Here is a 12,295-nt window from a genome sequence, read left to right on the forward strand (position 1 = left end):
TTTGGGCATTTGTGTATGATTTTTTAATAAACAAAGTGTTACTTACATGGCATTTTGTAAATTTTCAAAAACTGAAGAGTTGCCATTTAATGTATAATCGGCACTCTCTCTCTCTCTCTCTGGCCAAGAGGAGACCTACATTCCATTTACGCATATAATGCATTCATCAATTGCAAGAATATGAATAGTTTTGAAACTTACCATTCTTAATAAACCTACGCATTTAAAAACTATAGCCTACAGTTATGATATATTGCAGTTTTGGAAACCCACGCATTTTTCAGTTTTCTTCCTTTAAATCCAGCTGTTGTAGTGGTTGTTCATGTTTTATGATTTATCAAGGCTGGTCTATAAAAGGCATTTGAGACCATGTTAAGATCCATCCCAATATGAGACAAATGCTGGACTAAAATTTTCAGCAAATGCTTGCCTCAAAATTTGCCTCTCTTTACAAATGGTATGTTCATTTTATTTTCACTTTTAAGTTTTATTACTATGGTATATATAACTCTCTCTTCTCCTGTTTTTAATGTGGTAAATATTTTTTTTCTTAAACTTTTTCATTTGTTGGTTAGTTGAATAAACAATATATAACAATATTTTATAATGGTATTTATTTGCTTTAGTTTTTTCTTGCACGTTTTAAATTAAACATATAGCAAGTTGTATAAAAAAACTATGTAATTGCTTTGATTCTTTTGCATTGTATGTTTTAAATTACAATATATTTCAAACACATACATATTTTTGTTTTTTATTCAACTTATTTGTCATAAAATTATTAATAAACCACAATTTATTTAGGTCTGACCCACTGTCACCGATATCGCCGATATATTGAAAATATTGTAATATTATTGGCTATTTCAAGGTAGCCGATAATATCGAGAACATATCACGATATTTTCAAAATATCTCCAGAGACAAAATATCGTGATATTTGTGGGAAAAAATCTTTTTTATTATTTTAAGTTTGTATTTCCTATTTTTTGTTTCTTTTATATTTTAAAACCTTTAAAACATGTTTCTTTATATTTTTGGAAGAAAAATAATGCAAAACTTATTATTTTCTTAGCTTTATTGTTGTTATTTATATTTTTTTCAATTTTTAAACTCCCAAGATATTCCCAAGATTTATCAACTTTTGAAAATCTCTCCGAGAATTACCCTCGCTGAGAAATTACCTTTAATGATACAGGTGACTATGCTGACCACAATTCATAATATGTTTAGTATTTTTATTATTTGTGCTTTCAATCTTGATAAATGTATATGATTTAAACCTTTTTCTACCATTTGAGTTGTCTTAAAGGCCCGATCATATGGTAAGGGCACAAACTCATTAAGACATACATTTGATCACCTTTTTTTCTTTTTGCGCACTTAGAAGATGCAACTTTATGCAGGTCAAGATTAACCAAATAATGCCTCATTTCATCAACAGCTTGTCAACATGCACAAATTAAGTATGTAAGCATAGGAACAGGGAACAGAGTTACCGAGCCCTTTCATGTTATTCACATTTACACACTGGGTGAATATGCGAGCACCTACAAGACATGGGTACTTCGTAATGCCTCATGTACCCATGTCAATGCTGGTACTAGGTTCTTCCAGGTGCTGCTGCAAATTTTTTCTCTGTATCTTTTAGTACGGTTCTTGACTTGCAGCAAAACATGTTTCTATGTGTGAATTTACATGTGTGCATGCAATAATACAGCCAAGTTTCACTCTCACACCCTCCTCTTGGAAAACAACCGTGGCATACCAGCCATACACTTGTCATACCACATGTTAAAACCCGTACCGATGTGACACAGGCCAGCACCACATTGCATTGAGCAGCATCCACTGGCAAAAGGAGAACAGTTCATGAAGCATCTGGCTTACACATAATCCCCCTTTTTCACATCAAGAGACTAAGAACCATAGGATACCAGCAACAGGGATTTCAGAAGAATACTCAAAAACATGTTCCAGCATGGGAATCTAGTCTTCCCTAGATGATTCCTCTGCTTAACCTAGAATTTCCTCATTTGTTCACATTTCTGTACCAGAACAACATAAAATAAAACAGAACTTTAATAGCTAGCCTCCACAATCCTCTTGGGTTTTTTCCCTAGCAGAATTACAATTGCTAAAATGAGATGGTCCATCAAGCACTCAATATGCACCAAGTCCTAATGCATCTTCAGCCACTTGAAGCAAAATGATGCTGTAAAACAGTGAGGTTTCACTAACTTTAGGTGCTAACACATTTACCAATATACATCATTATCAAATTCTATACCATTTTAAATCATGTAGAAAAGTTAAAAAGAAGAAAGATGAACCCATCTAAATTTAAAATAAACAGGATTCCACATCCATCACTTATATGTCTATGAAGAAGAAAACAAGTTAACAAGAAAACAAGATTTACCAAGTCTATTTAACCATACTGGTAGTTCCAACTACCTTCAAAAATAATAATAATAATAATATTAATAGTCACAAGTGTGTATTGTATCAGAAGCAAAAGCATTGTCATAGTCAAGTATGCAACTGTCGTATATATTATGCAGAAGGAACCTTTTGATTTATGTCAAAGTGTAAGATCTCGTGTTTTCGGATCTTAGTCAATTCATGAAAATTTGAAATTTGGCTAAGTCTGGTAAGAAAATCGTTTGAGGCTCGAGTTTTACACCAAGATCTTAGAGTTTGGGTTTGACCCAAGTCTCATCATCAGGGTCTAGACAAGCCAATCGAAGTGTGGCAAAGAGTTTTAATTTCAACTTTTAAATTCAAGCGAAATTCAAGCAAAATTCGGGTTATTTTCGGGCGAAATTCGGAATTTGATATTCATGTAATATATCATTGGATGCGCCTCAAAATTCGGAGCGCAATGGTATTTTACTTTTTCAAATCCGAGTTCCGGTTGGCCCAGAAATCACGTTTTTCTAAAATTTTAGCAGTTTGTTCGAACGGATCCGAAATTGGATCGGATTGAATACAAGGTATAGGATCCAAATTTTTATGGATTTGGGTCCTAGTTAGGTCCTACAAAAATCTGGAATGGATATAAGTCTTAATCCAAATCTTGTATGAGTATGGGTTTGGATCTTGGATCCGGATCCGATCCAAAATCCAAGCTTAACATTTTTATGACTTTAAATTCAGCTCGGAGCTTTAAATTGGGGTTATTATCATATAAAAAGTCTCCAGGGTCAACATGACCAATTTTGGGAACTTTTGGATACCTATTAATAAGTAAATTCAAAAAAATATATTTATTAAATTAATGATTTTTATTAATTTCGGGAATAGAGTTAAGAGGGTTTAGGGTTAGCCCTCTTCCCTAATTAAAAAGGGTATAGAGGATTCCATACCTTTTAGGATTAGGAGGTCAAATAGTCAACCAATTGTTAATTAGTGAAGGAGTCTAGGAATTTTGGGAAACTCCTTAATGTGGGAGACCCAAATCTGGAAACTCACTAAAGAGTTTCCAGCTTTAAATAAGAGAAGGAAGGGGGGGGGGGGCGGCAGCCCTTTCTCTTTCTTTTGGCTGGAGAGAAAAAAAAAACAAGGAAAAGAAGAAGGAGAGAGAGAGAGAGAGAGAGAGAAAGAGGAGAAAACAAAGAGGAGTGAAGGAGGTAGAAGAGGAGGTTGGAAGCTTCGAAGCTCAGTCCACACGCCCTCCACAGCCTCTATTCTCCTTTGTTTTCCAAAAAGGTACGGGTACTTCTTCTTGAAACGAATGAGAAATAGGGTAAAGATTGGATTTTCCATGCTTCTTTTGATGGAAATCCATAGAGGAACAGTGGACCCTCGATTTCCACAGTTATCCAGTTTCGTATAGGCTGTATTTTTGTTGTTTCAGAGAAATATATATATAGATATATATATATATATGATATACTAAGGGGCACATGTTGCAAAATAGGTGTTTTGCTGTTGTTTTTGACAGCCTGCACAGGTCCAATCTGGACCTGTGTACATGTATTGGACCCAGCCGACAGGGTCGGCTGGGCTGGGTATCTTTTTAAAAACAAAAAAAAGAAAATTTCAGTTTTTGCAAAATAAGTTATGATGTTGATTGCTGACAGCATACACAGGCCCACACTGGGCCTGTGTATATGCTGTTAAGCCCAGCCAACAAGGTCGGCTGGGCTGGGCAGGTGTGTGTTTTCAAAAAAAAAAAAAACAGGAAAATCAGTTTTGCACAAATCTGTGGTATGATGTTGTTTTTGACAGCATACACAGGTCCAAACTGGACCTGTGTACCCGCTGTCGGACCTAGCCGACAGGGTCGGCTGGGTATTCATTTTTCCTTTCAAAAAAAAAAAATCAGTTTCCATGTGCCCTGTTTTGCTGTCGTTTGTGACAGCCCACACAGGTCCAAACTGGGCCTGTGTGCGTGCTTTTGTACCCAGCCGACAGGGTCGGCTGGGCTGTGCTAGGTGTTTTCATCTTTACAAAAAAAAAATGTGATATTAATTAACAAGCAGTTTTGCGTAAATAGTTCTTAGGCTGTTGTTGTTGACAGCATACACAGGTCCACACTGGACCTGTGTATATGTGGTTAAGCCCAGCCAGCAAGGTCAGCTGGACTGGGCATGGCTGTATAAAAATATATATATATATATACATATAAATATATATATATGCATTAATCAAAAATCTTTTTTTTTACCAGATATGCTGTTGTTCTTTTGACAGCATACACAGGCCCAAACTGGGCCTGTGTACATGCTGTTGGACCCAACCGACAGGGTCGGCTGGGCTGGGCTGGGCATTGTCCTTTTAAAATATATATATATATATATATATATATATATATATATATATAATAATTTTTAAATTTGTTTTGTGTTGAAGTATCGGCTGTTGGATTGGCTGGCTGGCAGCCAGCCGAGTGGCACTCGGCTGACTGCCAGCTGCTGGCCGAACCGACAGGCCCAGCCAAGTGCTTGGCTGGGTGTGTGGATGGTTTTGGCAGGGCTGGGGCAGGCCCAGTCGACCCAGTCAGTGGGTGCTGGCCTGGGCCTTGGCCTTGAGAAAACTTTTGGGTATACTTTATACAGGAAATTTTCTGTACAGGTGAGACTTTTTGACAGCATACACAGACCCAAGCTGGGCCTGTGGATATTCTATCAGACCCAGCCGACAGGGTCGGCTGGGTTGGGCTGTTAAATACATAATTTTTCTCATATGGATACTGTAGCATGCTAGTAACATAAGTGTGTTAAATTATGAAAACAGAGCCTGTTGTGTGATTAGTAAAGTTTAGAATTTTTAGTCTCTTGAAGCATGATAAACTTTAAGAATGAGTCATGTACTTGAAATTTTGATTTCCATATCTATATCTGTTGGAACACGCTTACACATTACTCCATGATAAAGTTTGTTTTGAGTACTTACACATCGATGGATTTGACATATGTTGTTGCACATACATAAATACATGAATGCTTCTTTGCCCATCTCAATACAAATCATGGTTAAAGGCATATGTAGTAATGATTGCACAAAGATGCTTGCATACCATGCATATGCACGGGACAAAGGGGTATAACATGGGCAGTTTAATTTGCATATGGGAATGTCATATTTCATGTTTATTACCAATGGGTTAATTTGGTACATACATGACTATACCTTGCAGGCATGTTAATACCACTGCATACATATGATTATGATTCTTGCATCAGTGCTACGGTGATCATAATGAATCATCGAGGGTGTGGTAAACCCGAGCTGGGAAATTGTTTTCCCTCATTCTTTTCAATGCATTGCAAAGAACATGCTTTATTAATATTTCAGCTTTATTGCACTGTTCTATATGTTTCCACAGGCCGGAGTCCTGTGATGGCTCTCGCGAGGTAGATGCGAGCTTTTATCTTTCTTTTTGCATATGATGTTGCAAAACTTAAGAAATTAAATTTTAAATAAAGGAAATAATAAAGCAAGTGTAATATACCTTCTGGGATCACCCATCTGGAGAATGGGGATCTTAGAAATCCGGTCTTGGGGAGACTGTGAGGATACAAAACTCCGTGTGCTTAATTTTGGTCCCCTGAACCCGATATTGAGGTTCCTTCTCCTGGCCACGGTTTTAGGGAGAGTCCGCTACTTTACCCGGGAGTGGTGTGTTTGACACAGCTGTTGTTTTTTTTTTTGTACCAAGGAAGTGGCACTTGTGGGCGTGGGGTGTCCCTTGTGTCCCCGACATTAGATGTAGAGGTCTAATGTTCCGACGGTGATTCGGTCGAGGGCTAAGTTGGAACCCAGTAATAAAATATAAATTGTGTGCTACGCTACCCTGGGAACCTAACTTAACCTCGGGGTTTGTACCCGTTTGGTGTATCCGCGGGCAACGGTAATTAAAAAGAGAAACTTAAAGCTGTATGCATTTAATAGGGCATGCATAAGAAAACAAAAGACTTAATGGAAGATAATAAAATGATTCATGCATTGCACAAAAGACATGCATCTTCCTGTTATGCATTAGAGCATGCATGCTTTGATGGTTTCCTTAATCATTATATGATGGTAAGTGTTGAATGTTTATTTCTTGTTGCATGCTGAAGTTTTAGTACATGCTGCTGCTTTACTGTCTCTGTATGTTTAGTATTTATGATTGTTGTATGAATAAATTTCCCAAATGCTATAAACTGTCTTGTATGCATTTCCCTCAATTGTTGCATGATATCTCATCTTAACTCTTTATCTCACTTGTTTCATTAAGAAGTAGCTGTGCTCAGGATTTCGATTCTGACACCCTACTTCATTAGTTTTTCGCAGGAACAGGTGATCAGTGAAGTCGACAGCTACTGTGAGGGCATGGGAGCCACAATGAGTTTTGACAGTTTCCTTTATGGACAGAGTGGCTCTTTATTTTGGTTTTTCAGTCTAGTGTTCTTGTTATTTGCTTATTGTCATTAGTGGTTACATTACTTTCTGTTGAGTCAAACATTTTGTTTTGAGATTGGTTCTTAATTCATGAATAAAGGTATTAGTTAGTTTATAGATGTAAATTGCAAGTTCTTTTGTGGTCTATTGGCTATCCAGTTGGAATTGGAACTGTGAGGACCCCGGGTTTCTGGGAAGTTTTCCGCACTGAAAAAAAAAATCCGCATTTTCAAAAGGGATGAGTTGGGGTCGTTACACAAAGTGCACATACCCTGTGAACAGCATAGACAACATATTCAGTGTGCTCTTCAAGTATCCGTCCATCCATTGCAGAGTGTTCCCCTTCGAGATCAACAGCAAACCAGTCAAGCATGGATGAGTATTGATTAGGTGGTGTGAAAGTGATATCCTCATCCCCTCCTCCCACATCAGGTGTAAAAGAAGCTTCCTGGTAAAACATCGGCTCAAGAGGACCTCCTTGATATGCTCTGTCAGACTCTGCCGCCAAAGACCGCACCTATGCAAAGAGAAAGGATCAAACAACAAAGATAATGAAATAACGAAAAAATGAATCACCATTTTGACAGTACCAAAAAATTAATTATACGATAACAAAAGGAAAAATCTGAGTGATATTCACAAGACTTCTTGAAGAACTGTTACACATGATTAATAGAATGCAAGAAACAAAAAAGAAAAGAAAAGAAAGGGACAGATAGCTCAGTGGGTAGCCAGCTATATTCTAAATTTCTAATTCAAACCCATAGAAGCAAGAACCACAACGAGCATATTAAACAACTGGATCCAAAAGAACATAAATAGTGTAGATGGCCTAATCAATTGAACCCATATGTGAACAAAAAGAGGCAAGATAAAGCAGCAGCTCAATCTTGAAAACCTCCTGCCACCATATTCTCCATGTTCACTTCCAAAACTCCCACCAAAGGTGCAATGAGCCATAAGAGTAGGCTATATGCTTTCTTGAATTTTCAGAACAAATGCACACAAGCACCCAAAGGAATGACTATCCCATGGCTATCCAAGAATCCATTCAATAATTCAATCTCCTTGCTGTTTGCTATAGATTAAGCTAAGAGATGATTGGTTCCATCATTCTTTAATACCTTGCTAGTTGCAACTTTAATATAGTTCCAGATAAAAGCATTCCATCTAAGTAAGATCCTTTTTTCCACTACTGAAGTCTGCATTTCATCCTAGGCTTTTACCTAAAACCTCTAGACCATAATGAGTAGTATGCATATGACAGATTTTTAAACAAGCCGAGCCAGGGGCTCATTTAGGTCTAGATCCAGCTTGGGCTCATGGTGAACCAAGCCAAACTTGAGCTCCTGACAAATGCAAGTCAAATGAGCTGGCGAGTTGAAATTAAAAAATTATTTCATTTTTGTATAGTTGAAGTGGAGAATTGAACCAGTGAGATCCCATGTACATGCATACAAGTCAATCACCCTTCATCACAGGGATACTCCAATTTACTCTAGTGCAGTGTCCATTTGCATACCATCCTTGATCAAAAAATATATAAAGACGATGTATACCATATCCTTCTAGCCGTGTCCTTGTAGCAGAGCAACCTTCTAACCTACCACATTTTTTCTATCATAAACTTATACAATATATCATAGCCACCTATGTAGTTAAAATCATGCCTAGGCTTCTGATTAGGTCGCCTAGGCTACCTAGGTGCAAGTCTACTATTGCCTAGGAGCGCCTAGACAAGTCCTTAGGTTGGAAGAGGGGCACCAAGGTTGGCATTTTATATTTATTTTTATAATATTTAAAACATTATAATCATGTTTTGTTTGAGTATTTTGAAATATTTAAGTGTTTCAGTTTTTCCTCTTATTTTTATGCTTTTATATTTTTCTTTTTCAAATATTTTTGTTCTTTTATGTGTCTCTAGGTGATGCAAGTAAACAAATATCTGTTTAGATGAAGTTGAATGTTAGAAATGTAATTATGTTTTAATTATTTAGATTCATTCATGAATCTTTTTTAAGTTTCTATCATTTAAGTTCACAAATTATGTTGAATATGTATTTTATATTATTTTTAAGAATTTATTGTAACTTTTTATTTTTTTATTTTTTTATTTTTTTCCTTTTTTGGGGTCCCAACTAGGCTGACTAATCCCACCTAGGCACCGATTAGCACTTTTGACTACTTAGATAGTCACAAATATCAGTCTTGGCTATATCTCAACAAGGCAATTTCACACAATAATATAGGTTTAATTGATAAATCTTGGGAAAATCTTGGTGCTTTAAAATTAAAATATATATTGCAGACAAATGTACAAAAATAACATGTTTAGATAATAAAATACACATAAAAGAGAAAAACAAAAAAAAAAGAAGGAAACACATAATTAAGATATTGAAAAAGAAATAAAAAACTAAAAATAACTGATAATATCATGCTATTATTGCAATAACATCGTGATATTGTCGCAATAATATTGCAAGATATACAAAAAAATTATATTTTCAAAATATCGCCTCTCTCTCTCTCTCTCTCTCTCTCTCTCTCTCTCTCTCTCTCTCTATATATATATATATATATATATATATATATATATATATATATATATATATATATATATATATATATATATATATATATATAGTTATATGGGGGGGGGGAGGGGGGGGGGGTGTACTTATGTATGTATCACTGTCACCTATGTCACATAGACACTCCATTTTGTCCTTTGTACCCATGTTGACACACGCCGACACCTGGACACGCCATTTTACCCTCCGTACATACAAGTTTGTATTCAATTTACAATTTATAATTATATTTTCAGTTTATAACTTTATATTTTCAGTATATAATATATATTTTAGATATATCATGTATATTTAGATTATATTCAGTTTATTTTGAATTTATTTTGTATTTATGTGATATATATAGTCATGCCGCCGTACCCACATTTTTTGAAATTGTCGTGGCGTACCCTCCGTACCCGTATCCATACCCGCACACAATAATTTGTAAATATCAGGAAAATATGAGCAAAATCAAACAAGTTGATAATATCACAATATTTTTTAAATATCGCCAGAAATGAAATATCATGATTTTATCACGATATTTTTTTAAAAATCCTATTTTATATATGTTAAGTCTAGTTTTTGTATTTTTTTGTATTTTGCTTTTTGTATTTAAAAAACTTTTCAAACTTATTTCCTTATATTTTTGAAAGAAAAATTATACAAAATATATTATTTTATTGTCTTTAATATTTTTTATATTTTTTAATTTTTAAAAGTCCCAAAATTTTCCTGAGAAAAGTCACTCATTGAAATTCTCTCTAAGAAAACTCCTTGGTGAGAAATTACGTTGAATGATACAGGTGACTATGGTATGTATACACAAAGCATACTTACATAAATATATGTGTATGTATGTATATATATATACTTAAATGAGTTTACTCGAGCCAAGCTGAGCCCATACTACTTCACCATCTATTAGATTTAAAGCTAAAACCTTATATACCATTTCATTTTTAAAATAATGTGTGTTTGTGCAAAGACTTCTTTTTGTCACTTTACAACCTTAGAAATTATAGGTAATTAATAATTACAGATTATTTTTCATTCAGTAATTATAGGTATTTCTTCAACCATTTACTTAATGAATCAATTTCCAGTCATATCATGGCTATAACTTTTTGGACTCCGGAAAGGTCCCCATACAACACCATTTCAAAGCAAGTTTATGATCATGGGCTTCCTATGTATAAAATTGCATCTTTCTATGGCATGTTTCTAAAATACCAAAGGGCATGCTGAAAATAATGAAAAAACAAGCAACACCCCTGCAAACATTAGATAAAAAACCTTAAAATGTGCTGGAATTATCTAAACTCAAGAATGCAGTTAAAATAACAACTGAATTGTTTGTATTGCTTTCAAAGCAACTAAAGAAAGTACCAAAGAAATGAGAAAGCCATGCCTGTTTGTAGCTTCCGCCACTGCCAGGAATAAAGAGTACAGGAACCCCATTAAGCTTCATGAGATGCTCATTGAAGTCGATCTTCTTCCACCCTTCGTGATACAAGAACAACCCATATTTCTCAGATGATACATTCTGAGGGGTTTTGATAGGAATGTAGGTCGGATACATGTAGGTCATGATACAGCCATTTGGAACGGGTTTCAGTAACCCATACAAGGCCACAAGAAATGAGCAGATGGTAACCAGGATCACCACTGCCAGCCTGCATTTTCCCTTGAAACCGAGCATCATGAAACCAATCTTCAATCTCGAGCTAAACCCATTGAGGAATTCAATGACCCCAATCAATCATAATAGTGCACAATGTGTTGAAAAAATCATCCAACCAATGCATCATTCACTCGGATTTCAAAAGGCAAAATGCTCGAACAACAGAAATGACGATCGCATGTCTCTGTTAATTCAGAGCAACAACGTGTCGAAAACATCCTCATAGCACCAACGTCCAGTCCAGCTCTCAGAAAAATGTCAAACCGAAACCACGAAAAGTCTCAAAATGCCTGAACGTGAAAAGAGTAATTCACTTAATTCTGACTTCACTCAACAGTTAAAATCCAGTATTTCAATCACAGAAACCCTAGAGTTCTAATAGATGAGAAATGTAGAACATCTTCACAGATCACACTGCACAAAAGCGACAAACCTTCACACTATTTCAAGTTCATTCAAGCGGTTTAACTAAATCAAATCCTTAAAAAGGCATCAAAAGGACGCCGATCTTCAAAAGACAACCGCCATGTGCAAATCTGCAAAAAGAATAGCTAATCACTAGAGCGATCTTCCATTTTTTTCTATTTTAAACTCAAATCCGCACGATTTGCACCGATAACTCTCGCTAAACCTCATTCGACCTGAAAATTCAGCTCAATGTTCAACCAAAACCTCTGGAAAACGTTAATTCGGCCACAGAAATCAACAAAAAACAGGGAAAACCCAAGAAACTAAGACGAAAACCATAGAAATTTATTCCTGCTAGAATTAACACAAAATTTCGAACTTATTAGGAAATTTTCTTACTTCATCGCATCCGAAAACACAAAAGAAACCCGATTTTCGCCAAATCCTAGACAGAAACCCCCGAAAACATCCGAATTTCACGATCCGATCGCGCTTTCTCTTCACTAAACCTCTCGCCGAATCGCTGAAAACCGGATCTGAAAATTCTAAAAAAAACGAGAGAGAGAGAGAGAGATGGATGAGTTCAAATGAGAACGAAGAGGCTCTGACTAGAGAGGGAGCGAAGCCGAAACAGAGTGCTTTATATTTCCCTCGTTTTTTATGTTTTTTTTTTCTCCCTCTCGTGGTACCGGCTCTAGCCGGTTCTACTGTGAGCCGCCGGGCCCACTTCTAAGGG

At 35.9% G+C, this 12,295-nt stretch overlaps 1 protein-coding gene across 1 annotated transcript in view; it reads right to left on the bottom strand.

Moving 5' to 3' along the window:
• LOC149812695 (GPI inositol-deacylase-like) overlaps nucleotides 1-12,063 on the bottom strand; it is a 95,616-nt gene extending 83,553 nt beyond the window's left edge. The window contains exons 1-3 of the mRNA XM_089991741.1: nucleotides 11,959-12,063; nucleotides 10,879-11,441; nucleotides 7,163-7,408 (exon numbers count right to left, since the gene is read on the bottom strand). Coding sequence (XP_089847867.1) covers nucleotides 7,163-7,408; nucleotides 10,879-11,172 — 540 coding nt within the window. The 5' untranslated portion in view covers nucleotides 11,173-11,441; nucleotides 11,959-12,063. The remainder of the gene's footprint in view (nucleotides 1-7,162; nucleotides 7,409-10,878; nucleotides 11,442-11,958) is intronic.
• Between the last annotated feature and the right edge of the window lie 232 nt (nucleotides 12,064-12,295).

This window comes from Nuphar pumila, chromosome 16, assembly GCF_984573655.1.
Source record: "Nuphar pumila chromosome 16, dmNupPumi1.hap1.1, whole genome shotgun sequence".
Classification (NCBI taxonomy): domain Eukaryota; kingdom Viridiplantae; phylum Streptophyta; class Magnoliopsida; order Nymphaeales; family Nymphaeaceae; genus Nuphar; species Nuphar pumila.